At 38.8% G+C, this 27,092-nt stretch overlaps 1 protein-coding gene across 1 annotated transcript in view; it reads left to right on the forward strand.

Annotated features, from left to right (window-relative positions):
* The window catches only part of MANBA (mannosidase beta), a gene marked incomplete at both ends in the record, with an annotated part of 144,998 nt that overhangs the window by 82,193 nt on the left and 35,713 nt on the right, over positions 1–27,092 (forward strand). Inside the window, one exon of the mRNA XM_079719116.1 lies at positions 23,799–24,017. Coding sequence (XP_079575242.1) covers positions 23,799–24,017 — 219 coding nt within the window. The remainder of the gene's footprint in view (positions 1–23,798; positions 24,018–27,092) is intronic.

The following is a 27,092-nucleotide window of genomic DNA, read 5'->3' on the forward strand; positions in this document are numbered from 1 at the left end:
CATGTGTTCACTGGAGTAGCACTTTCTATTTTCTTCAAGAATTTTTCCTTTGCATTCACAACTTGGCTAACTGCCTGGTGAAAGAGGCCTAGCTTTTGGCCTATCTTGGGTTTTGACGTGCCTTCCTTGCTAAGCTTAATCATTTCTAGCTTTTGATTTAAATGAGAGACACGTACTCTTCCTTTCACTTGAACACGAAATTGGCCTACTTTCAATACTGTGTGTCTCAGGGAACAGGGAGGTCTGGAGGGAGGGAGATGGGGGAATGGTTGGTTAGTGGAGCAGTCAGAACACACACAACACATATGGATTGAGTTTGCCATCTTATACGGATGGATTTGTGGTGCCACAAAACAATTACAATAATAATATCAAAGATCACTGATTACAGATCACCATAACAAGTATAATAGTTAAAAATTTGAATTATTGCATAAATTACCAAAATGTGACACAGACACAGAATGAGCAAATGCAGTTAGAAATGGCACTGATAGACTTGCTTGATGCAGGGTTACCAGAAACCTTCAATTTGTAGTAACAGTTGTATGCCTGTCATGCTTTTTAATGAAGTCGAATTTAAGAATCTGTCTTAAAAATGGATCAGTATGGGGCTTCCCTGGTGGCGCAGTGGTTGAGAGTCCGCCTGCCGATGCAGGGGACACGGGTTCGTGCCCCGGTCCGGGAGGATCCCGCGTGCCGCGGAGCGGCTGGGCCCGTGGGCCATGGCCGCTGGGCCTGCGCGTCCGGAGCTTGTGCTCCGCAGCGGGGGAGGCCACAGCAGTGAGAGGCCCGCGTACCACACACACACACAAAAAAAAGGATCAGTATGAATATTGATATTATTTATTCTGTCCTGTTTTTAGCGTGGCCTTCAGCAATATCATTTTAATGCAGAGTAGTCTATTATAATGCTGCAACATAGGAAAGGATTCATGAATTGTGGACTTCTTTGAGAACTAATGTGTCTGTGAAACTCGCCACCCATACACCCATATTGCGCTTAGAATTGCAAGTTGTCATGGACTCTTTGGAGCCCATCCATGAATCCCCAAAGGCTGAGAATCTCTATATTAAATGACTCATTGATATACCACTTCTTTTTTCCCCCATTTTTTGGTTCTTTAATATATTAACATACTGACTACTGTGAATTAATTTTCTAATGATAAGCTAGTTGTAATCTAAGCTCTATTTAGTTATAATGCCTTGTTCTTTTGCTCTGCTAGATTTGATTTGCTAAGATTTTGGTAGAATTTAAAATTTCATACTCACAAGTGAAATTGGTATGTGGTAAGAATTGTAAATTCAAATGCCTAGAGGAGCCAAATCTGTTTTAAAAAGTTGAGTCAAGTGGAGTAGTTGAGGTTCACAGAGAGAGAAGAGGGGACTGTGGTAATAGGAGAATGGATGTTGGGTCTCATAACATTTATATTCAGCATTAAAAAATGCTATCTAAACATAATTGGCAAGAAAGATTTGGCCCATACAACCCAGCTTGTAGCATTTGGTGTGTATGTGTTTGTGCTCACCTCGCAGAATGAGTTAGGGGCCTTTTCCTTTTTAATATCTAGGAATACAATAGAGATTATTGTTGTTTTTTTTTTTTGACTTTTCCAAAAAAAAATTATTTAATACCGAGAATTACATGTATACAAAATGATTGGAAAGTCTTTGTGTGGGAGCTGGGGCCAGCGTTGGATGAATGTGTTCAAAGACACACTACTGTAGATGAGATCCGAAGGTCCAGAAGTTGCTGCTACTGCCATTGAGCATTTCTTGCACAGCCACAGCTGCCTCTCAACTTCCACAAAACTGGTAAATAGGTAATGGAATGTTTTTTCTGTCCATTCTCCAAGGAGAATGTTTTTTCTCCTTGAACTTGCTTACCAGCAGAAATAGCAGTGGGAAGATGGTCTTTTCTCCTTTAATTTAAATTTAATGAGAATGCATCTCTCTTTGGTGCAGCTCAGTTTACCTAAAGCATGAGTCTCAAAGTGTAGTTCTCCAGATCAGCAACATTAACATCACCTGGAAGCTTGGTAAAAATACAAATTCTTGGGCTTCCCTGGTGGCGCAGTGGTTGAGAGTCTGCCTGCCGATTCAGGGGACACGGGTTTGTGCCCCGGTCCGGGAAGATCCCACATGCCGCAAAGCGGCTGGGCCCGTGAGCCATGGCGAGATTATTGGTTTTATTGAGACAAATTCACCCATGTAACAGTCTGGGCCTAGTGCCTTTGGGGGGGCATAGATTTTATTGTAATTTATCTTTTTATTGAAGTATAGCTGATTTACAATGTTGTGTTAATTTCTGCTGTACAGCAAAGTGATTCAGTTATACATATATATACATTCTTTTAAAATTATTTTTTCCTTTATGGTTTATCATAGGATGTTGAATATAGTTCCCTGTGCTGTACAGTAGGACCTTGTTGTTTATCCATCCTATATATAATAGTTTGCATCTGCTAACCTCAAACTCCCAGTCCACCCCTCCCCCACCCGCTTTCCCCTTGGCAACCACAAGTCTGTTCTCTACGTCCTTGATTCTGTTTCTGTTTCGTAGATAGGTTCATTTGTGTTAGATACCACATTTAAGTGATAACATAATGGTATTTGTATTTCTCTTTTTGACTTACTTCACTTAGTATGTAATCTCTGGTTGTGTCCATGGTGCTGCAAATGACATTATTTCATTCTTTTTTATGGCTGAGTAGTATTCCATTGTATATCTATACCACATCTTCTTTATCCATTCATCTGTTGATGGACGTTTAGGTTGTTTCCATGTCTTGGCTATAGGGTTGCATGTGTCTTTTTGAATTATAGTTGTGTCTGGATATGTGCCCAGGATTTCTGGATCAAATGGTAATTCTATTTGTAGTTTTTTAAGGAACCTCCATACTGTTCTCCATAGTGGCTGTATCAATTTACATTCCCACCAACAGTGCAAGAGGGTTCCCTTTTCTCCACACCCTCTCCAGCATTTGTTGTTTGTAGATTTTCTGATGATGTCCACTCTAACTAGTGTGAGGTGATACCTCATTGAAGTTTTGATTTGCATTTCTCTATTAGTGATGTTCAGCAGCTTTTCATTTGCCTCTTGGCCATCTGTATGTCTTCTTTGCGGAAATGTCTATTTAGGTCTTCCACCCATTTTTGGATTGAGTTGTTTGTTTTTTTGACATTGAGCTGCATGAGCTACTTGTATATTTTGGAGATTAATCCTTTGTCTGTTCATTTGTTTTAAATTATTTTCTCCCATTCTGAGGGTTGTCTTTTCATCTTGTTTATAGTTTCCTTTACTGTGAAAAAGCTTTTAAGCTGCATTAGGTCCCATTTGTTTATTTCTGTTTTTATTTCCATTACTCTAGGAGGTGGGTCAAAAAAGATCTTGCTGTGATTTATGTCATAGAGTGTTCTTCCTATGTTTTCCTCTAAGAGTTTTATAGCATCCGGTCATACATTTAGGTCTTTCATCCATTTTGAGTTTATTTTTGTGTTTCGTGTTAGGGAGTGTTCTAATTTCATTCTTTTACATGTAGCTGTCCAGTTTTCCCAGCACCACTTATTGAAGAGACTGTCTTTTCTCCATTACATATCCTTGCCTCCTTTGTCATAGATGAGTTGACCATAGGTTCATGGGTTTATCTCTGGGCTTTCTATCCATTTCCATTGATTATATTTCTGTTTGTGTGCCAGTACCATACTGTCTTGATTACTGTAGCTTTGTAGTATAGTTTGAAGTCAGAGAGTCTGATTCCTCCAGCTCCATTTTTCTTTCTCAAGATTGCTTTGGCTATTCGGGGTCTTTTGTGTCTCCATACAAATTGTAAAAATTTTTTCTAGTTCTGTGAAAAGTACCATTGGTAATTTGATAGGGATTGAACTGAATCTGTAGATTGCTTTGGGTAGTATAGTCATTTTCACAATATTGATTCTTTCAATTCAAGAACATGGTATATCTCTCCATCTGTTTGTGCCATCTTTGATTTCTTTCATCAGTGTCTTATAGTTTTCTGAGTACAGGTCTTTACCTCCTTACATAGGTTTATTGCTAGTTATTTTATTCTGTTTGTTGCAATGGTGAATGGGATTGTTTCCTTAATTTCCCTTTCTGATGTTTTGTTGTTAGTGTATAGGAATGCAGGAGATTTCTGTGCATTAATTTTCTATCCTGCAACTTTACCAAATTCATTGATTAACTCTAGTAGTTTTCTGGTGGCATCTTTAGGATTCTCTATGTATAGTATCATGTTATCTGCAAACAGTGACAGTTTTACTTCTTTTCCAATTTGTATTCCTTTTATTTCTTTTTCTTCTCTGATTGCCATGGCTAGGACTTCCAAAACGTTGTTGAATAATAGTGGTGAGAGTGGACATCCTTGTCTTGTTCCTGATCTTAGAGGAAATGCTTTCAGCTTTTCACAACTGAGAATGATGTTTGCTGTGGGTTTGTTGTATATGGCCTTTATTATGTTGAGGTAGCTTCCCTCTATGCCCACTTTCTGGAGAGTTTTTATCATAAATGGGTGTTGAATTTTGTCAAAAGCTTTTTCTGCATCTATTGAGATGATCATACGGTCTTTATTCTTCAATTTGTTAATATGGTGTATCACACTGATTGATTTGCGTATGTTGAAGAATCCTTGCATCCCTGGGATAAATCCCACTTGATCATGGTGTGTGATCCTTTTAATGTGTTGTTGGATTCTGTCTGCTAGTATTTTGTTGAGGATTTTTGCATCTATATTCATCAGTGATATTGGTCTGTAATTTTCTTTTTTTGGAGTATCTTTGTCTGGTTTTGGTATCAGGGTGATGGTGGCCTCATAGAATGAGTTTGAGAGCGTTCCTTCCTCTGCACTTTTTTGGAAGAGTTTGAGAAAGATGGGTGTTAGCTCTTCTCTAAATGTTTGATAGAATTCACCTGTGAAGCCATCTGGTCCTGGACTTTTGTTTGTTGGAAGATTTTAAATCACAGTTTCAATTTCATTACTTGTGATTGGTCTTTTCTTATTTTCTGTTTCTTCCTGGTTCAGTCTTGGAAGGTTACATCCTTCTAAGAATTTGTCCATTTCTTCCAGCTTGTCCATTTTATTGTCATAGAGTTGCTTGTACTATTCTTTTATGACACTTTGTATTTCTGCGGTGTCCATTTTAACGTCTCCTTTTTCATTTCTAATTTTATTGATGTGAGTCTTCTCCCTCTTTTTCTTGATGAGTCTGGCTAAAGGTTTATCAATTTTGTTTATCTTCTTAAAGAACCAGCTTTTAGTTTTATTGATCTTTGCTATTGTTTTCTTTGTTTCTATTTCATTTATTTCTGCTCCGATCATAATGATTTCTTTCCTTCTACTAACTTCTGGGTTTTGTTTATTCTTTTTTCTCAGTTTCTCAGTTTATATATAAGCTTAGATTGTTTATTTGAGATTTTTCTTGTTTCTTGAGGTAGGATTGTATTGCTATAAACTCCCCTCTTAGAACTGCTTTTGCTGCATCCCATAGCTTTTTTTTTTTTTTTTTTTTTTATAGTGTTTATTTTTACTTGTTGACAGTTTGCTTTATTTATTTATTTATTTTTGGCTGTGTTGGGTCTTCGTTTCTGTGCGAGGGCTTTCTCTAGTTGTGGAGGGCGGGGGCCACTCTTCATCGCGGTGCGCGGGCCTCTCACTATCGCGGCCTCTCTTGTTGCGGAGCACAGGCTCCAGACGCGCAGGCTCAGTAATTTTGGCTCACGGGCCCAGTTGCTCCGCGGCATGTGGGATCCTCCCAGACCGGGGCACGAACCCGTGTCCCCTGCATCAGCAGGCAGACTCCCAACCACTGCGCCACCAGGGAAGCCCCTTCATCCCATAGCTTTTGGATCGTCGTGATTTTGTCGTCATTTGTCTCTAGGTATTTTTTGATTTCCTCTTTGACTTCTTCAGTGACCTCTTGATTATTTAGTAACGTATTGTTTAGCTTCCATGTGTTTGTGTGCTTTATGTTTTTTTCCCTGTAATTTATTTCTAACCTCCTAACATTGTGGTCAGAAAACATGCTTGGTATGATTTCAATTTTCTTAAATTTACCGAGGATTGATTTGTGACCCAAGATGTGATCTATCTTGTAGAATGTTCCATGTGCATTTGAGAAGAAAGTGTAATCTGCTGTTTTTGGATGGAATGTCCTATAAATATCAAATCTATCTGGTCTATAGTATCATTTAAAGTTTGTGTTTCCTTATTAATTTTCTGTCTTGATGATCTGTCCATTGGTATAAATGGGGTGTTAAAGTCCCCCACTATTATTGTGTTACTCTCGATTTCCTCTTTTATAACTGTTAGCATTTGCCTTATGTATTGAGGTGCTCCTATGTTGGGTGCATAGATATTTATAATTGTTATATCTTCTTCTTGGATTGATCCCTTGATCAATAGGTAGTGTCCTTCCTTGTCTCTTGTTACAGTCTTTATTTTAAAGTCTATTTCGTCTGATATGAGTATTGCTACTACAGCTTTCTTTTGATTTCCATTTGCATGGAATATCTTTTTCTGTTCCCCTCACTTTCAGTCTGTATGTGTCCCTAGGTCTGAAGTGGGTCTCTTGTAGATAGCATATATATAGGTCTTGTTTTTGTATCCATTCAGCAAACCTGTGTCTTTTGGTTGGAGCATTTAATCCATTCACATTTAAGGTAATTATCGATATGTATGTTCCTATTACCATTTTCTTAATTGTTTTGTGTTTGTTTTTGTAGATCCTTTTCTTCTCTTGTGTTTCCCACTTAGTGAAGTTCCTTTAGCATTTGTTTTTGAACTGGTTTGGTGGTGCTGAATTTCCTCAGCTTTTGCTTGTCTGTAAAGCTTTTGATTTCTCCATCAAATCTGAATGAGATCCTTGCTGGGTAGAGTAATCTTGGTTTAGGTTCTTCCCTTGCATCACTGTAAATATATGGTGCCACTCCCTTCTGGCTTGAAGAGTTTCTGCTGAGAAATCAGCTGTTAACCTTATGGGAGTTCCCTTGTACATTATTTGTCATTTTCCCCTTGTTGCTTTTAATAATTTTTCTTTGTCTTTAATTTTTGTCAGTTTGAGTACTATGTGTCTTGGCATGTTTCTCCTTGGGTTTATCCTGCTGGGACTCTCTGTGCTTCCTGGACTTGGGTGGCTCTTTCCTTTCCCATGTTAGGGAAGTTTTCAACTATTATCTTTTCAAATATTTTCTCAGGTCCTTTTTCTCTCTCTTCTCCTTCTGGGAGCCCTATAATGTGAATGTTGGTGTGTTAAATGTTTTCCCAGAGGTCTCTTAGGCTGTCTTCATTTCTTTTCATTCTTTTGTCTTTATTCTTTTCCAAAGCAGTGATTTCCACCATTCTGTCTTCCAGGTCACTTATCCATTCTTCTGCTTCAGTTATTCTGCTATAGATTCCTTCTAGTGTAGTTTTTATTTCAGTTATTGTATTGTTCATCTCTGTTTGTTTGTCCTTTAATTCTTCTAGGTGTTTGTTCTTTAATTCTTCAAAGTCTTTGTGAAACATTTCTTGCATCTTCTCGATCTTTGCCTCCATTCTTTTTCCAAGGTCCTGGATCATCTTCACTATCATTATTCTGAATTCTTTTTCTGGAAGGTTGCCTATCTCCACTTCCTTTAGTTGTTTTTCTGGGGTTTTATCTTGTTGCTTTATCTGGTACATAGCCTTCTGCCTTTTCATTTTGTCTTTCTTTCTGTGAATGTGGTTTATGTTCCACAGGCTGCAGGACTGTAGTTCTTCTTGCTTCTGCTGTCTGCCCTCTGGTGGATGAGGCTATCTAAGAGGCTTGTGCAAGCTTCCTGATGGGAGGGGCTGGTGGTGGATAGAGTTGGGTGTTGCCCTGGTGGGCAGAGCTCAGTAAAACTTTAATCCGCTTGTCTGCTGATGGGTGGGACTGATTCCCTATCTGTTGGTTGGTTGACCTGAGGCGACCCAGCACTGGAGCCTACAGTCTCTCTCTCTTTTTTTTTTTTTTGTGGTATGCGGGCCTCTCACTGTTGTGGCCTCTCTCGTTTTGGAGCACAGGCTCTGGACACGCAGGCTCAGCGGCCATGGCTCACGGGCCTAGCCACTCCGCGGCATGTGGGATCTTCCCAGACCGGGGCATGAACTCGTGTCCCCTGCATTGACAGGTGGACTCTCAACCACTGCGCCACCAGGGAAGCCCCCTACAGTCTCTTTAGTGGGGTAATGGTGGACTCCGGGAGGGCTCAAGCCAAGGAGTACTTCCTAGAACTTCTGCTGCCAGTGTCCTTGTCCCTGTAGTGAGCCACAGCCACCCTCCGCCTCTGCAGTGACCCTCCAACACTAGCAGGTAGGTCTGGTTCAGTCTCCTATGGGGTCAGTCCTCCTTCCCCCTGGGTCCCGATGAGCACACTACTTTGTGTGTGCCCTCCAAGAGTGGAGTCTCTGTTTCCCCCCGTCCTGTTGAAGTCCTGCAATCAAATCCTGCTAGCCTTCAACGTCTGATTATCTGGGAATTCCTCCTCCCGTTTTTGGGCCCCCAGGTTGGGAAGCCTGACATGTGGCTCAGAACCTTCAATCCAGTGGGTGGACTTCTGTGGTATAATTGTTCTCCGGTTTGTGAGTCACCCACCCAGCATTTATAGGATTTAATTTTATTGTGATAGCACCTCTCCTACCATCTCATTGCAGCTTCTCCTTTGTCTTTGGATGTGGGGTATCTTTTTTGGTGAGTTCCAGTGTCTTCCTGTTGATGATTGTTCAGCAGTTAGTTGTGACTCTGTTGCTCTTGCAAGAGAGAGTGAGCACACATCCTTCTACTCTGCCATCTTGAACCAATCTCCATACAAATGCCTAAATGTTTTATTCTTTTTTATATAATTGGAAATGGGATTGTTTAATTTCTTTTTTTTGCTGGTTCATTGTTAGTGTATGGAAACAACAGATTTTTATATATTGGTTTTGTATGCCACACCTTTACTGAATTCGTATGTTATTTCCAACAGTTTTTTGGTGGAATCTTTAGGATTTTCTCTGTATATTGTGTCATCTGCAGATAGTGACAGTTTTACTTCTTCTTTTCCCATTTGGATTTCTTTCATTTCTTTTTCTTGCTTAATTGCCCTAGCGAGGGCTTCCAATACTTGTTGAATAAAAGTGGCAACCTTGTTTTGTTCCTGATCTTAGAGGAAAAGCTTTGAGCTTTTGAGTATGATGTTGGCTATGGCTTGTCATATATGGCCTTTATTATGTTGAGGTATGTTCTCTCTGTACCCACCCTGTTGAGAGTTGTTATCGTAAATGGATGTTGTATTTTGTCATGTGCATTTTCTGCATCTATTGAAATGACCATATAACTTTTATTCTTCATTTTTTTTTAATGTGGTGTATCATGTTGATTGATTTGTGGATATTGAACCATTCTTGTATCCCTGGAATAAAACCCACTTGATCATGGTGTATGATCCTTTTAAAGTATTGTTGAATTTGGTTTGCAGATATTTTATGGAGGATTTTTGCATCTATGTTCATCAGGGATATTGGCCTGTAATTTTCTTCTCTTGTGGTATCCTTGTCTGGTTTTGGTATCAGGGTAATGTTGGCCTCATATAATTAGTTTGGAAGTCTTCCCACCTCTTCTATTTTCTGGAAGAGTTTGAGAAAGATTGGTATTAATTTTTCTTTGAATGTTTGGTAGAATTCACCAGTGAAGCTGGCTGGTCCTGGACTTTTTTTTTCTTGGGAGGTTTTTGATTACTGATTCAATCTCCTTAGTAGTAATTGGTCTGTTTAGATTTTCTATTCCTCCATGATTGAGTCTGGGAAGGTTGTATGTTTCCAGGAATTTATCCATTTCTTCTGGTTTGTCCAATTTGTTGGTGTATAGTTGTACATAGTAGTCTCTTATGATCTTTGTATTTCTTTGGTATCAGTTGCAACATCTCTTTCATTTCTTTCTTTCTTTCTTTCTTTCTTTCTTTCTTTCTTTATTTATTTATTAGTTTCTGCTTTATAACAAAGTGAATCAGTCATACATATACATCTGTTCCCACATCCCCTCCCTCATGCATCTCCCTCCCTCCCACCCTCCCCATCCCACCCCTCCAGGCGGTCACAAAGCACCGAGCTGATCTCCCTGTGCTCTGTGGCTGCTTCCCACTATCTATCTACCTTACGTTTGGTAGTGTATATATGTCCATGCCTCTCTTTCCCTTTGTCACAGCTTACCCTTCCCCTTCCCCATATCCTCAAGTCCATTCTCAAGTAGGTCTGTGTCTTTATTCCCGTTTTACCCCTAGGTTCTTCATGACATTTTTTTTTTTTTTAAATTCCATATATATGTGTTAGCATACGGTATTTGTCTTTCTCTTTCTGACTTACTTCACTCTGTATGACAGACTCTAGGTCTATCCACCTCATTACAAATAGCTCAGTTTCGTTTCTTTTTATGGCTGAGTAATATTCCATTGTATATATGTGCCACATCTTCTTTATCCATTCATCCGATGATGGACACTTAGGTTGTTTCCAGCTCCGGGCTATTGTGAATAGAGCTGCAATGAACATTTTGGTACATGTCTCTTTTTGAATTATGGTTTTCTCAGGGTATATGCCTAGTAGTGGGATTGCTGGGTCATATGGTAGTTCTATTTTTAGTTTTTTAAGGAACCTCCATACTGTTCTCCATAGTGGCTGTACCAATTCACATTCCCACCACCGGTGCAAGAGTGTTCCCTTTTCTCCACACCCTCTCCAGCATTTATTGTTTCTAGATTTCTTGATGATGGCCATTCTGACTGGTGTGAGATGATATCTCATTGTAGTTTTGATTTGCATTTCTCTAATGATTAATGATGTTGAGCATTCTTTCATGTGTTTGTTGGCAAGTCTGTATATCTTCTTTGGAGAAATGCCTATTTAAGTCTTCTGCCCATTTTTGGATTGGGTTGTTTGTTTTTTTGCTATTGAGCTGCATGAGCTGTTTATAAATTTTGGAGATTAATCCTTTGTCAGTTGCTTCATCTGCAAATATTTTCTCCCATTCTGAGGGTTGTCTTTTGGTCTTGTTTATGGTTTCCTTTGCTGTGCAAAAGCTTTGAAGTTTCATTAGGTCCCATTTGTTTATCTTTGTTTTTATTTCCATTTCTCTAGGAGGTGGGTCCAAAAGGATCTTGCTGTGATTTATGTCATAGAGTGTTCTACCTATGTTTTCCTCTAAGAGTTTGATAGTTTCTGGCCTTACATTTAGGTCTTTAATCCATTTTGAGCTTATTTTTGTGTATGGTGTTAGGGAATGATCTAATCTCATACTTTTACATGTCCCTGTCCAGTTTTCCCAGCACCACTTATTGAAGAGGCTGTCCTTTCTCCACTGTACATTCCTGCCTCCTTTATCAAAGATAAGTTGGCCATATGTGCGTGGGTTTATCTCTGGGCTTTCTATCCTGATCCACTGATCTATCTTTCTGTTTTTATGCCAGTACCACACTGTCTTAATTACTGTAGCTTTGTAGTATAGTCTGAAGTCAGGCAGCCTGATTCCTCCAGCTCCGTTTTTCGTTCTCAAGATTGCTTTGGCTATTCGGGGTCTTTTGTTTTTCCAAACAAATTTTGAAATTTTTTGTTCTACTTCTGTGAAAAATGCCAGTGGTAGTTTGATAGGGATTGCATTGAATCTGTAGATTGCTTTGGGTAGTAGAGTCATTTTCACAATATTGATTCTTCCAATCCAGGAGCATGGTATATCTCTCCATCTATTTATATCATCTTTAATTTCTTTCATCAGTGTCTTATAATTTTCTGCATACAGGTCTTTTGTCTCCTTAGGTAGGTTTATTCCTAGATATTTTATTCTTTTTGTTGCAATGGTAAATGGGAGTGTTTTCTTGATTTCATTTTCAGATTTTTCATCATTAGTGTACAGGAATGCCAGAGATTTCTGTGCATTAATTTTGTATCCTGCTACTTTACCAAATTCATTGATTAGCTCTAGTAGTTTTTCGGTAGCATCTTTAGGATTCTCTATGTATAGTATCATGTCATCTGCAAACAGTGACAGCTTTACTTCTTCTTTTCCAATTTGGATTCCTTTTATTTCCTTTTCTTCTCTGATTGCTGTGGCTAAAACTTCCAAAACTAGGTTGAATAAGAGTGGTGAGAGTGGGCAGCCTTGTCTTGTTCCTGATCTTAGTGGAAATGGTTTCAGTTTTTCACCATTGAGGACAATGTTGGCTGTGGGTTTGTCATATATGGCCTTTATTATGTTGAGGAAAGTTCCCTCTATGCCTACTTTCTGCAGGGTTTTTATCATAAATGGGTGTTGAATTTTGTCGAAAGCTTTCTCTGCATCTATTGAGATGATCATATGGTTTTTCTCCTTCAACTTGTTAATATGGTGTATCACATTGATTGATTTGCGTATATTGAAGAATCCTTGCATTCCTGGAATAAACCCCACTTGATCATGGTGTATGATCCTTTTAATGTGCTGTTGGATTGTGTTTGCTAGTATTTTGTTGAGGATTTTTGCATCTATGTTCATCAGTGATATTGGCCTGTAGTTTTCTTTCTTTGTGACATCCTTGCCTGGTTTTGGTATCAAGGTGATGGTGGCCTCGTAGAATGAGTTTGGGAGTGTTCCTTCCTCTGATATTGTTTGGAAGAGTTTGAGAAGGATGGGTGTTAGCTCTTCTCTAAATGTTTGATAGAATTCGCCTGTGAAGCCATCTGGTCCTGGGCTTTTGTTTGATGGAAGATTTTTAATCACAGTTTCAATTTCAGTGCTTGTGATTGGTCTATTCATATTTTCTATTTCTTCCTGAGTCAGTCTTGGTAGGTTGTGCATTTCTAAGAATTTGTCCATTTCTTCCAGGTTGTCCATTTTATTGGCATAGAGTTGCTTATAGTAATCTCTCATGATCTTTTGTATTTCTGCAGTGTCAGTTGTTACTTCTCCTTTTTCATTTCTAATTCTACTGATTTGAGTCTTCTCCCTTCTTTTCTTGATGAGTCTGGCTAATGATTTGTCAATTTTGTTTATCTTCTCAAAGAACCAACTTTTAGTTTGGTTGATCTTTGCTATCGTTTCCTTCATTTCTTTTTCATTTATTTCTGATCTGATCTTTATGATTTCTTTCCTTCTGCTAACTTTGGGGGTTTTTTGTTCTTCTTTCTCTAATTGCTTTAGGTGCAGGGTCAGGTTGTTTACTCGAAATGTTTCCTGTTTCTTAAGGTGGGATTGTATTGCTATAAACTTCCCCCTTAGAACTGCTTTTGCTGCGTCCCATAGGTTTTGGGTCGTCGTGTCTCCATTGTCATTTGTTTCTAAGTATTTCTTAATTTCCTCTTTGATTTCTTCAGTGATCACTTCATTATTGAGTAGTGTATTGTTTAGCCTCCATGTGTTTGTATTTTTTACAGATCTTTTCCTGTAATTGATGTCTAGTCTCATAGCATTGTGGTCGGAAAAGATACTTGATACAATTTCAATTTTCTTAAATTTACCAAGGCTTGATTTGTGACCCAAGATATGATCTATCCTGGAGAATGTTCCATGAGCACTTGAGAAAAATGTGTATTCTGTTGTTTTTGGGTGGAATGTCCTATAAATATCAATTAAGTCCATCTTGTTTAATGTATCATTTAAAGCTTGTGTTTCCTTATTTATTTTCATTTTGGATGATCTGTCCATTGGTGAAAGTGGGGTGTTAAAGTCCCCTACTATGATTGTGTTACTGTCGATTTCCCCTTTTATGGCTGTTAGTATTTGCCTTTGTATTGAGGTGCTCCTATGTTTGGTGCATAAATATTTACAATTGTTATATCTTCTTCTTGGATCGATCCCTTTATCGTTATGTAGTGTCCTTCTTTGTCTCTTCTAATAGTCTTTATTTTAAAGTCTATTTTGTCTGATATAAGAATTGCTACTCCAGCTTTCTTTTGATTTCCATTTGCATGGAATATCTTTTTCCATCCCCTTACTTTCAATCTGTATGTGTCTCTAGGTCTGAAGTGGGTCTCTTGTAGACAGCATATATATGGGTCTTGTTTTTGTATCCATTCAGCCACTCTGTGTCTTTTGGTGGGAGCATTTAGTCCATTTACATTTAAGGTAATTATTGATATGTATGTTCCTATTCCCATTTCCTTAATGGCTTTGGGTTCGTTATTGTAGGTATAGTCCTTCTGTTGTGTTTCTTGCCTAGAGAAGTTCCTTTAGCATTTGTTGTAAAGCTGGTTTGGTGGTGCTGAACTCTCTCAGCTTTTGCTTGTCTGTAAAGGTTTTAATTTCTCCATCAAATCTGAATGAGATCCTTGCTGGGTAGAGTAATCTTGGTTGCAGGTTTCTCTCCTTCATCACTTTAATTATGTCCTGCCACTCCCTTCTGGCTTGTAGAGTTTCTGCTGAGAGATCAGCTGTTAACCTGATGGGGATTCCTTTGTGTGTTATTTGTTGTTTTTCCCTTGCTGCTTTTAATATGATTTCTTTGTGTTTAATTTTTGACAGTTTGATTAATATGTGTCTTGGCGTATTTCTTCTTGGATTTATTCTGTATGGGACTCTCTGTGCCTCCTGGACTTGATTAATTATTTCCTTTCTCATATTAGGGAAGTTTTCAACTATAATCTCTTCAAATATTTTCTCAGTCCCTTTCTTTTTCTCATCTTCTTCTGGAACCCCTATAATTCGAATGTTGGTGCGTTTAATGTTGTCCCAGAGGTCTCTGAGACTGTCCTCTGTTCTTTTCATTCTTTTTTCTTTATTTTTCTCTGCATCAGTTATTTCCACTATTTTATCTTCCACCTCACTTATCCGTTCTTCTGCCTCAGTTATTCTGCTATTGATCCCATCTAGAGTATTTTTCATTTCATTTATTGTGTTTTTAATCGATGCTTGATTCATCTTTAGTTCTTCTAGGTCCTTGTTAACTGTTTCTTGCATATTGTCTATTGTATTTCCAAGATTTTGGATCTGGGAGATAGAATCTTGGATCAGCTTTACTATCATTATTCTGAATTCTTTTTCAGGTAGACTGCCTATTACCTCTTCATTTGTTAGGTCTGGTAGGTTTTTATCTTGCTCCTTCACCTGCTGTGTGTTTTTCTGCTTTCTCATTTTGCTTATGTTACTGTGTTTGGGGTCTCCTTTTTGCAGGCTGCAGATTCGTAGTTCCCGTTGTTTTTGGTGTCTGTCCCCCGTGGCTAAGGTTGTTTCAGTAGGTTGTGTAGGCTTCCTGGTGGGGGGGACTAATGCCTGTGTTCTGGTGGTTGAAGCTCGATCTTGTCTTTCTGGTGGACAGGTCCACGTCTGGTGGTGTGTTTTGGGGTGCCTGTGGCCTTATTATGTTTTTAGGTATCCTCTCTGCTAATGGGTGGGGTTGTGTTCCTGCCTTGCTAGTTGCTTGGCATAGGGTGACCAGCACTGTAGCTTGCTGGTCGTTGACTGAAGCTGGGTGCTGGTGTTGAGATGGAGATCCCTGGGAGATTTTCTCTGCTTGATATTATGTGGAGCTGGGAGGTCTCTTGTGGACCCGTGTCCTGAAGTTGGCTCTCCCACTTCAGAGGCACAGCACTAACTCCTGGCTGCAGCACCAAGAGCCTTTCATCCACCCGGCTCAGAATAACAGTGAGAAAAAGTAGAAAGAAATAATTAGTAGAAGAAAGAAAGAGAGATTGAAAGAAAGGAAGAAGGGAAGTAAGGAAGGAAGGAAGGAAGAAAGAAAGAAAGGAGGGAGGGAGGGAGGAATGAAAGCAAAAGGAAGAGTGAATGGAAGAAGAGAGGGAGGGAGGGAGGAAGGAAAGAAAGAAAGAAAGACAGGAGGGAGGGAGGGAGGGAGGAAGGAAAGAAAAAGAAAGTGGAAAGAAGAAGGGTGGGAGGGAGGGAGGGATGGAGGAAAGAAAAAGAAAGAAGGAAAGGAGGAGCGGAGGGAGGGAGGGAGGAAGGGAAGGGAGGAAAAAAAGAAAGAGCAGGTAAAGTAAAATAGAATAAAGTATGAAATATAGTAGCGTTATTAAAATTAAAAAGTAATTATTGAAAAAAAACACGGACCGAAAGAACCCTGGGACATATGGTGGAAGCAAAGCTATACAGAGAGAATCTTACACAGAAGATTACACATACACATTCACAAAAAGAGAGCAGGGGGAAAAATCAAAAATCTTGCTCTCCAAGTCCACCTCCTCGATTTGGGATAATTCGTTGTAAAAAGAGGAAAAGGGCGAAAAGTCTGAAATCTTGCTAAGTCCACCTCCTTAATTTGAGATAATTCGTTGTAAAAAGAGGGAAAAAAAGGGGGAGAAAGTCTTAAATCTTGTCCTCAAGGTCCACTTCCTCAATTTGGGATGATTCGCTGTCCATTCATGCACTCCACAGACGCAGGGCACATCAAATGGACCGTGGAGCTTTAATCCGCTGCCTCGGAGGCTGCACAGAGAGATTTCCCTGTCTCTGCTCTCACAGCTCCCGGGTCTCAGCCTTGGACCTGGCCCCGCCTCTGCGCGTAGGTCGCCGGAGGGCGTCCGTTCTTCGCTCAGACAGGACGGGTTTAAAGGAGCCGCTGATTCGGGGGCTCTGGCTCACTCAGGCAGAGGGGAGGGAGGGGAATGCCCTCTCCTCGCGCACCAGGCAACAAAAGGGAAAAAAGTCTCTTGCCTCTCCGGTAGCTCCAGACCCTTTCCCCGGACTCCCTCCGGGCTAGCACTAACCCCTTCAGGGTCTCTTCCTGCCGCCAGCCCCAGACCTCTCCCTGCGCTCCGACTGAAAGCCGATACCCGAGCTTCAGCTCCCAGCCCCGCCCGCTCTGGCGGCCGAGCAGACAAGTCTCTCGGGCTGGTGTGTGCCTGAGGGCACCGATCCTCTGTGCCAAAATCTCTCTGCTTTGCCCTCCACACCCCTGTTGCTGTGCTCTCCTCCGCTACTCCGAAGCTTTCCCCCTCCGCCACCTGCAGTCTCCGCCCTCGAAGGGGCTTGTAGTGTGTGGAAACCTTCCCTCCTTCACGGCTCCCTCCCACTGGTGCAGGTCCCGTCCATATCCTATTGTCTCTGTTTATTCTTTTTTTCTTTTGACCTACCCAGGTATGTGGGGAGTTTCTTGCCTTTTGGGGGGTCTGAGGTCTTCTGTCAGCGTTCAGTAGGTGTTCTGTAGGAGTTGTTCCACGTGTAGATGAATTTCTGATGTATCTGTGGGGAGGAAGGTGATCTCCGCGTCTTACTCTTCCGCCATCTTCCTCCCTGTCTCTCTTTCATTTCTGATTTTATTTACTTGAGTCCGCTGTCTTTTTCGTGGTGAGTCTAGCTAAAAGTTTGTCAATTTTATTTATCTTTTTAAAAAATTTTTATTTATTTTTGGCTGCGTTGGGTCTTCGTTGCTGTGCACAGGCCCTCTCCAGTTGCGGCAAGCAGGGACCACTTCTCGTCGCGGTGTGCAGGCTTCTCACTGCTGTGGCTTCTCTTGTTGCAGAGCATGGGCTCCAGGCCCGTGGGCCTCAGCAGTTGCAGCACACTGGCTCAGTAGTTGCGGCACATGGGCTCTAGGGTGTGTGGCTTCAGTAGTTGTGACTTGTGGCCTCTAGTGCGCAGGCTCAGTAGTTGTGGCTCATGGGCCCAGTTCCTTTGCGGCATGTGGGATCCTCCCAGACTAGGGATCGAACCCATGTCCCCTGCCTTGGCAGGCAGATTCTTAACTGCTGTGCCACCAGGGAAGTCCTTGTTTATCTTTTCAAAGAACCGGCTCTTAATTTCATTGATATTTTCTATTGTCTTTTTACGCTATTTCATTTATTTGTACTCTGATATGTTATTTCTTTCCTTCTACTAACTTTGGGCCTCATTTGTTCTTCTTTTTCTAGTTTTTGAGGTGTATAGTTAGGTTATTTATTTGAGATTTTTTTTTGTTTCTTGATGTAGGCATTTATTGCTATGCACTTCCCTCTTAGAACTGCTTATCCTGCATCCCACAAGTTTTAGTATGCTGTGTTTCCATTTTCATTTGTCTCAAGGTATTTTTTGATTTATCTTTTGCTTTCTTCATTGACCCATTTGTTGTTTAGTAGCAGATTGTTTAATAATCCACATATTTGTGAATTTTTCACTTTATTTCTGTGATTTTTAGTTTCGTTCCACTGTGGTTGGAAAAGATGCTTGATATGATTTCAGTTTTCTTAAATTTACTGAATCTTGTTTTGTGGCCTATCATATGCTCTAGCCTCGAGAATGTTCCATGTGCACTTGAGAAGAATGTGTATTCTGTTGCTTTTGTATGGAATGTTCCATATATATCTGTTAAGTCTATTTGATCTAATGTGTTATTTAAGGCCAGTGTTTCCTTACTGATTTTCTGTCTGGATGATCTATCCACTGATGTAAGTGAGGTATTAAAATCCCCTGCTATTTTTGTACCGCTGTCTATTTCTCTCTTTAGGTCTGTTAATATTTGCTTTATGTATTTAGGTGTTCTTATGTTGGGTGCATCAATATTTACAAATGTTGTATCCTCTTGTTGAATTGACCCCTTTATTGTTAGGGACTTCTTTTTTTTAAATCTTATTACAGTCTTCACTTTAAAGTCTATTTGTCTGATATAAGTATAGCTACACCAGCTTTCTTTGGGGTTCCAGTTGCATGGAATATCCTTTTCATTCCTTCAATTTTAGTCTGAATGATATACTACTTCTAAAATTCTATAATTGTACATGCTAAAGTAAAATTTGATATATATCATATATGAATATCTTGGCATGTGATATAGAGGTAAAGGGATAGGAAAAAGCTTGTTGCCAACTTCACCTTAGAGCCCTTCCTTTATGGTGGTTCTCTTTCCACCACTATCTGTTTAATAGGCATATTATACTTGTATTTACTACATGAATACATACTTTATTTTAATATAAACTGGATTTCTTTTGCAGGAAGAGGAAGCATCATGTTTGTTTTTGTGGTAATGGCTTCAAAAGATCTGACTTTTTAAAAACTTTAATGTTTAACGTGATTTAATCATCTAATTATCTTTACAATTTTGTATCTGTAATTAGATGTTTTAAATATTTGAAGTATATCCTTGAAGCAATTTGAAGAGAGATATTTTAAAAAGAATGGTATGTGATTTGGGCACTTATATGTGCCCAGATAATGACATTATTCCATTTATGTGAGGAAACTTCAGTGAGAATTTATGAAAAACATAGGTTCAAATTTTTTGCTTATCTGTTATGCTAAGTCATGTGTCATGAAGAATTTTTCTATTCATAAAATGTGATGGTATAAGCTTTAATTAATATTTACAGAACACTTATAATCTGGTTACTCACCATATTGGTATTATGTTTTTCATATCTGATGGATTTAGGAACTGGATTTTAATATCTGAGGATTTTTGTTTCATAGCTTAGTGGTTAAGAGCTCATGACTCCAAATCCTGGCTGGGCCACTTACTCTCTATATAATCTTGGACAAATTACTTAACCTCCATTTTGCCAAGGGTTAACAACTCTTAAGAGATGTTATTTGGATTAAGTGAGATAAAGGATGGAGGTGCATTACACAGACTCTGGCACATAGTAGAGTTTTACTTAATGATAATCATCATTATCATCCTTGTTGGTTTCACTCAACAAGATAGGTCTTCAGATACTTTCAAACTTTAATCTCTAATTTTAACACTACATTTTTGAACTAATAAAAAATTAGTTTCTGTATATCACTTCTTATCCATCTTTGAAATGGAAATGTGATGCCTTTCTTATAAGGGATCTATGTTTTTTATTTTTTTAATTTTAATTAATTAATTTATTTAACTATCTTTTTTGTGTGTGAAGATAATTATGTTGCCATCTTGAACAAGGACAACTGCTTTATTTATTTATTTTGCTGCATCACACAGTTTGCAGGATCTTAGTTCCCCAACGAAGGATCAAACCAGGACCCACAGCAGTGAAAGCACTGGGTCTTAACCACTGGACTGCCAGGGAATTTCCCAAGGGAATCTGTGTTTTTTAAAATGATTTTGTGAGCAGTAATTGATGTTTGCCAGTTTTTTTCAAGATGGACAGGATTAAGTGCTATATAATCATTATTGTTGTTATTTATATCAAAGCATAAGGCATTTAAGGAAAAGGACCATAAATTGATCTATCCACACACTAAATGAAATGATCAGTTTTCTTTTGCACTTCATGCTTTTTAAAAATAGTCAGTCTCTTGGTTTATCTTACATATCTCTTTGTCCAAATAAGCATTTAAGGTCATGATCTAGGAAGAAATCATCTGTGAGATTTGAGACTAAAAATCAAGCCTCAAGTGGAAATGATACAAAAATGGAAAGGAATCATAGTGCATCATCATGGGTGGACATTTTTAGGCAGAGACTCATTAGTAATTTTACTGACTGGCTCAACTTACTAAATTATTCAAGAATCTGGAATAATGGAGGGAAACCAATCAAGCTTGATTGATTAAGGCCAGTTGATCAGCCTTCTCCAATTCTACTTCAAAGCCATTATAATAGAATATTGTTTAAAATTTGATTACCCATAATCTTACCATGCTTTCCAATATTTTAAAATTCAACCAAAATTTGTTGAGTATTACTAGGAGCAAAGCCTCATTCCCGATGCTCTGGGGAAACTGTTATCCTCACGGAGCTTATAGTCTGCTCTCAGGAGGTAACGTGGAAAGAAATACCAGCTCTACAGGGCAGAGTGAAAGAAGTGCTATGAAAAATGTAGTTCCAAAGTGTTGGCAACTATGTGGAAGAGCCATTCATTTTAACTGGAAGGATCTGGGAAGGCTTTTAATTAAAAGGTGACATTCAAACCAAGCCTTAAAGGCAGAATAGAATTTGAGGCAAAAGATTGTTCTGTAGGTATTTTAGGCCATGAAAACAATGTCAGTAAAGGTGAAAAGAGGTGAAAGCAAGTATATATATAGGAAGCAGCAAGCAGTGCCCAGTGCCTGAAGCAAGGGACTCATGGATTGGTGTGGAGAGTCAAAGACAGAAAAGGCAGTTTGGAAACAAATCTTAAAAGGACTTTGAATCATGTTATGGAGTTGGGTTTCATTCAGTAGACAATGGGAAGCTAGTGAACATTTTGGGGGAGGGGAGAAATTTTATCTGACCCATGCTCTTGCTGGTATTATTACTTGCAAAGAATTAGGGAGATGAGAGATTCTAGGCAAGGAAAACAGATATAATAACCAAAAATTCCAAGTTATTGGGAATATTATATGCCAGGCATTGATAGACTAATTATTGTATTAACTAATATGATTATTATAATATACTAACATATTAATGATATAGGTGCTTTGTAGGATTTACTTAATTTTTACAAGCACCCTGGCATGTGAGAAATATCTTTATTTTAGAGATGAAGATGTGGGAGGGTTAGAAAGATTAATTGCTCAAGGTCATATAGGTCATAGGTAGTGGGGCTTGAAATGAGATGATGGAAAAAAATTTGATTCAGAGCAACTGAGTGTGGGAGGTGAGAGAGACAGAGGGAGAAATTGAAGATGATTCCTATTTGGGTACCTTTAATGAAGGTACGAAGCATAGTCAAATAAGTTTGGGATAAGTAAATAAGGAATTCTGCTTTGAAAGATTGGATTTGAGATGTGGGCAGGAGAAGCCAGGTAGAAATGTGGAGCTGGTTATTGGAAATAGAAATGTGAAAGTGAAGCAGTTTGGGAGTAATCAGAACATTGGTGAGAGGGGCAGCCTTGGGAGAAGGTATAGAACAGGAGGGGCTGGAGAGAGTGACGTCCATCTAAGAACGGAGAGGGGAGCTGGAGAAGGAATTATCAGAAAGGTTTGGAGAAACCGGAATGTGAAAGAGTAGGGAACAAGCAGTCAGGGGTGGGGAGAACTTCAGAAATTGTGGGTGGTAAACAGGTCATTTATTGCTCACCAGAGAGGGAAGAGTGTGGGGATTCTTGCTTTATTTGGGAAGTAGAAGTCCATGGGTAGTTTACGAAAAACCAAAACCAAAAACAATTTTAGTGGAGTGGAATGATCAGGAATTGAGTGTCAGGGGCTGAGGAGGGAATGGGTGGTAAAGAAATCTGATGGGCTACAAGGGATCGAGGGACTTTTTAAAAATTAGGATGCGGGGAGCCCTTAAGCTAAGGGAAAAGGACAGTGGAGAGATTTCTAAAAGAGTGGAGGCTAATTTATTGGCTTTAATTCCAAAATGAAATCAAAGGTTGACCAGAGGACAGACAGAGACTCTGGCGAAGGAAAAGAATAAGGTTTTTTTCCCCCTGTGACAGAAAAGGAATGAGAAGAGAAAAAAATGGGTGGTTATACCAAGAAAAAGTGAGACCTAATGGGGAAGAGCTGAGAAAATTATTTTCTGAAAATCTATTTCTCAGAGAGGCCTTACTGGCCTTCTACATGTTTTGTATTTCCAAAGAGCCCTGTACTTATCCTTTAAAACATTCATCACACTTATAATTACTTGCTCAGCATCTGGTTCCACCACTAGATTTCAGTCTACTCTTTTAAGAGGTCAGTTGGCATGTCTGTCTTGTTCCCTGCTGAACCTCCAGTGTATAGAAGAAACTGTATGCCTGGTGCATAGTAAATGCTCAAAAGAGATTTGATGCGTTAATACTGGATGACGCCATAGATTCTGTCTCTCTCTCTCTCAGCAGTGCTGAAAAACCTGACCCACCATAAACACTTGACAGATACTTGCTAAATGAATGATTCTTCTCACTGAAATAGGAAGTAAGTTCATTAATTGAGATAATAATAATTAAAACATTTTGAGTTCTCCCTGTGTGCTAGACACTAGATTAAGTAATTATATATTGGCTACTGTAACAAAGAAACCACAGAGTTTCAGTGGTTTACATAATAAAAGTTTCTTTCTTACTCAGTAACACTATACAATGGCTGCTCCTGATGGGCAGGCAGCTCTCCTCCTTTTAGAGACCCAGGCTCCTTCCATCTTCCAGCCCCACCACCTCTTAGGCCTTTGCGTGCAAACTGGGGAAGAGGGTGAGAATGTGGCTGCACAGAGATGCAAATAGTTAGCAAGCCACTTTCTAGGGACAGAAATGGGAACATGAATTTTGATGGACACTTAGCCATCTCTTCCACACATTTTTTTTTTAACCATTTACAATAGCCCAATGAAGGAGGTACCATTATTATCTCCATTTTACAGATAAGACTACTGAGGCTTAGACCTGTCCCAAAACAATAAGGTTCTAATTTGAGATTCAAACTCATGTTCCTCTGACTCAATAGCCCATTCTAAACCATTAGACCTTTGTTTCTCAGGTGGAAGTGATTTTGTTCCCAAGGTACAAGGGGACATTTGGCAATGTCTATAGACATTTTTTCGTGGGTGGCATGGGAGGTGGGTAGGTATTACTGCCATCTAGTAGGTAGAAGCCAGGTATGCTGCTCAATATCTTAGAATGTATAGGACCTCCCCCACTCCCAGCATACACACACAAAACCAAAAGTTATCAGGCCCCAAATGTCACTAGTGCCAAGGTTGAGAAATTCAGCACCAGACTGTATACTACCCATGATGGTAGAAGGTCAAGTATAGGTAAGACATGATTGAAAAAAATTAGGAACAGCTGCTGTGAGGAATAAGCTACAGTTCATTAGGAAAGGATATGAAGGATTGGCAAAGAGCAGAAAGGTGCTGGTGGTTGTCAAATGCAGAAGAAGGTAAGTGGCTCTGTTATTTTTCTATCAGCTACTTGGCATTTCTGGGACTTGATAGTACTTTTAAAGAAGTAAGTGATCTGTACTTTACTGGGTGAAAAGATTATCTTTTAAACCATTTTATTTCTGAACTCAGGGAGACCAGACACGTCCTTTTATCACATCCAGTCCTACAAATGGGGCTAAATCCACTGCAGAAGGCTGGCTCTCTGAAAACCCATATGACCCGGATTATGGTGACGTACATTTTTATGACTATGTTGGTGATTGCTGGAATTGGAAAATTTTCCCCAAAGCTCGATTTGTATCTGAATATGGATATCAGTCCTGGCCTTCCTTCAGTACATTAGAAAAGGTAAGCCATCTTTGATTTCCCAGTGATTCAGAATGGTAGGCCATGGGTGTATGTCACTTCCTTAACAGTGGTTCAGAAAGTCAAATGAAATCTACTTCTTATTTAAATGGAATTGTAGGAAGAAGATAATAGAAAAGAACTTTTTATCCTTAACCTTTGGGGGACTAAAACTCTTGTAGTCATCATTCTGGGGATTATAACTTTTCTATATTGCTTTTAATTATGTTCCTTCAAGAGTATTCAAAAATTAAATGGAAGCCAGTGATTACTGAAGGCTGAGTTATTATCACATGTGAAAATTACTCTCACTTACTACTTTCTATGTGTCCTGCAGCTGTTTTATTACTTACAGATATTCAGAACTGGATAGTTTGCTACAATAAGAGAAATGAATGTGATAAATAAACCTTTGTCTGATGTTATCATGTCATATCATTCCTTTTATTTTCTCCCCTCTTCTTCCTCCTCCTCTTCCATTTTCTTCGTGTTGGTGTGTTTGATTTTCAGTATGACACTTCACCTTCTCTATTCCTAAAGATTCCGTTTTGTAGATGGATTCTGTTTCAGACTTGTGTTCTTTTTTTTAACAGCTTTATTGAGACATAACTCACTGGCCATACAATGTACTCATTTAATGTGTACAGTTTAATGGTTTTCAGTATATTCACAGAGTTGTGCAGCCATCACCATGATCTAATTTTAGAATATTTACATCACCTCAAAGAAACTCTGTACCCTCTGTATTAGGAGTCACTCCTCACTCTCTCTGTCCCTCCCATCCCAGATCTAGGCACCACTAATCTGCTCTGTGTGTCTGTATTTTTGCCTGTTCTGTACCTTTCTTATAATTGGGATCATAACATATGTGATCTTTTGAGACTGGCTTCTTTCACCCAGCATAAAGTTCTCAAAGGTCATCCATGTTGTATCATGAATTAGTATGTCTTTCTTTTATATTGCTGAACAATATTCCATTGAATGGATAAAGCACATTTTGTGTATGTGTTCTTCAGTTAATATACATTTGTGTTATTCCCCATTTTTGGCTATTATGAATAATGCTGCTGTTAACATTTGTGTACATGTTTTTGTGTGAACATATGTTTTCCATTCTATTAAGTATATACCTAGGAGTGGAATTGCTGGGTTGTATGGTAACTCTATGTTTAATATTCCAAGGAATTGCCAAACTGTTTTCCATAGTGGCTGCACCATTTTACATTCCCACCAGCAATGCACGAGGGTTTCAATTTCTCCACATCCTCGTCAACACTTGTTATTCCCCATTTTTGTTTTTTTTTTACATTTCCCTGGAAATTTACATTTACAGGAAATTTGTATTTATTTGATGGCCTATCATGTTGAACATCTTTTTATGTGCTTGTTGGCTCTTTATATATCTTCCTTGGAGAAATATCTGGAGAAATAAAAAGTAGGCAAAAATCCTTTGCCTACTTTTTAATTGGATTGTCTTTTTATTATTGGGTTGTAAGAGTTTATTGTAAGAGCTTACAAAAAACATACCATCTATATGTCCATGATATAGATGGTAATTTTTTAATAGCTATATGATTTGCAAACATTTTCTCCCTATTAGTGTGTTGTCTTTTTACTTACCTCGATAGTGTCATTTAAAGCACAAAATTTTCTTTCTTTATTTATTTAAAAATATTTATTTATTTATTTATTTGGTTGCGGCGGGTCTTAATTGCGGCATGTGGGCTCCTTAGTTGAGGCAGGCGGACTCCTTAGTGTGGCACGTGGGCTCCTTATTTGTGGCATGGAAACTCTTAGTTGCGGCATGCATGTGGGATCTAGTTGCCTGACCAGGGAATCAAACCTGGGCCCCCTGCATTGCGAGCGTGGAGTCTTAACTGCTGTGCCACCAGGGAAGTCCCAAAAGCACAAAATTTAAAATTTTGAAGTTCTACTTATCAATCTCCTCTTTCATTGCTTGTGCTTTGGTGTTGTATCTAAGAAGGCATTGCCTAACTTAAGATCACAAAAGTTTACTCCTGTGCTGTCTTTTAGTTTTAGCTCTTACATGGTCTATTTTGAGTTAATTATTTTGTATGATGTGAGATAGATGTCCAGTTTTGGACAACCAATTGTCCCAACACCGTTTTTGAAAACATTTTTCTTTCCCTAATTGAATTCTCTTGACCCTTTTGTCAAAAATCAATTGGCCATAAATGTTAATGTTTATTTCTGGATTCTCAATTCTGTTCCATTGCGTATGTCTATTTTATACTAGTATCCACTGTCATCATTATTATACTGTTGTAGTAAGTTTTGAAAGCTGGCAGTGTCAGTTCTCCAACCTTGTTCTTCTTTTCAAGATTGTTTTGACTGTTTTGGGTGCCTTGCATTTCCATATGAATTTTAGGATCACCTTGTTAGGTTCTGTAAAAAAGTCAGCTGGGATTTTGATGGGGATTGTGTTGAATCTGTAGACCAGTTTGCAAAGAATTGCCATCTTAACAATATTAAGTCTTCTGATTCATGAACATGTGATGTCATCTTTAATTTCTTTCCGTACTATTTTGTAGTTTTCAGTGTATAAGTCATGTACTTCTTCGGTTAAATTTATTCCTAAGTATTTTTTGGTGCTATTGTAAATGGAATTGTTTTCTTAATTTTATTTTCAGATTGTTTATTGCTAGTGTCTAAATATTCAATTGATTTTTGTATATTGAACTTATATTCTGCAACCTTGTAGAACTCATATATTGGCTCTAATGGTTTTTTGTTTTTTGGGGTATGTGTGTGTGAATTCTTTATGTATAAGAGCATGTCATCTGCAGATAGAGGTAACTTTACTTTTTCCTTTCCAATCTAGATGCCTTTTGTTTACTTTTCTTGCCTAATTGCCCTGGTTAGAACCTCCAGTACAGTATAGAAGTGGTGAGAACAGATAACCTTTTCTCACTCCTTTTCTCAGGGAGATTCCTTTTTTTAGGGAAAAAGCCTTTTTATCATTTAGTATGATATTAACTGTAGGATTTTCATAGATGCCCTTTTATTCCTAGTTTGTTGCCTGCTTGTATCATAAAAGGGTGTTAGATTTGTCAAATG

Source organism: Hyperoodon ampullatus (genome assembly GCF_949752795.1).
Source record: "Hyperoodon ampullatus genome assembly, chromosome: 1".
NCBI lineage: Eukaryota > Metazoa > Chordata > Mammalia > Artiodactyla > Ziphiidae > Hyperoodon > Hyperoodon ampullatus.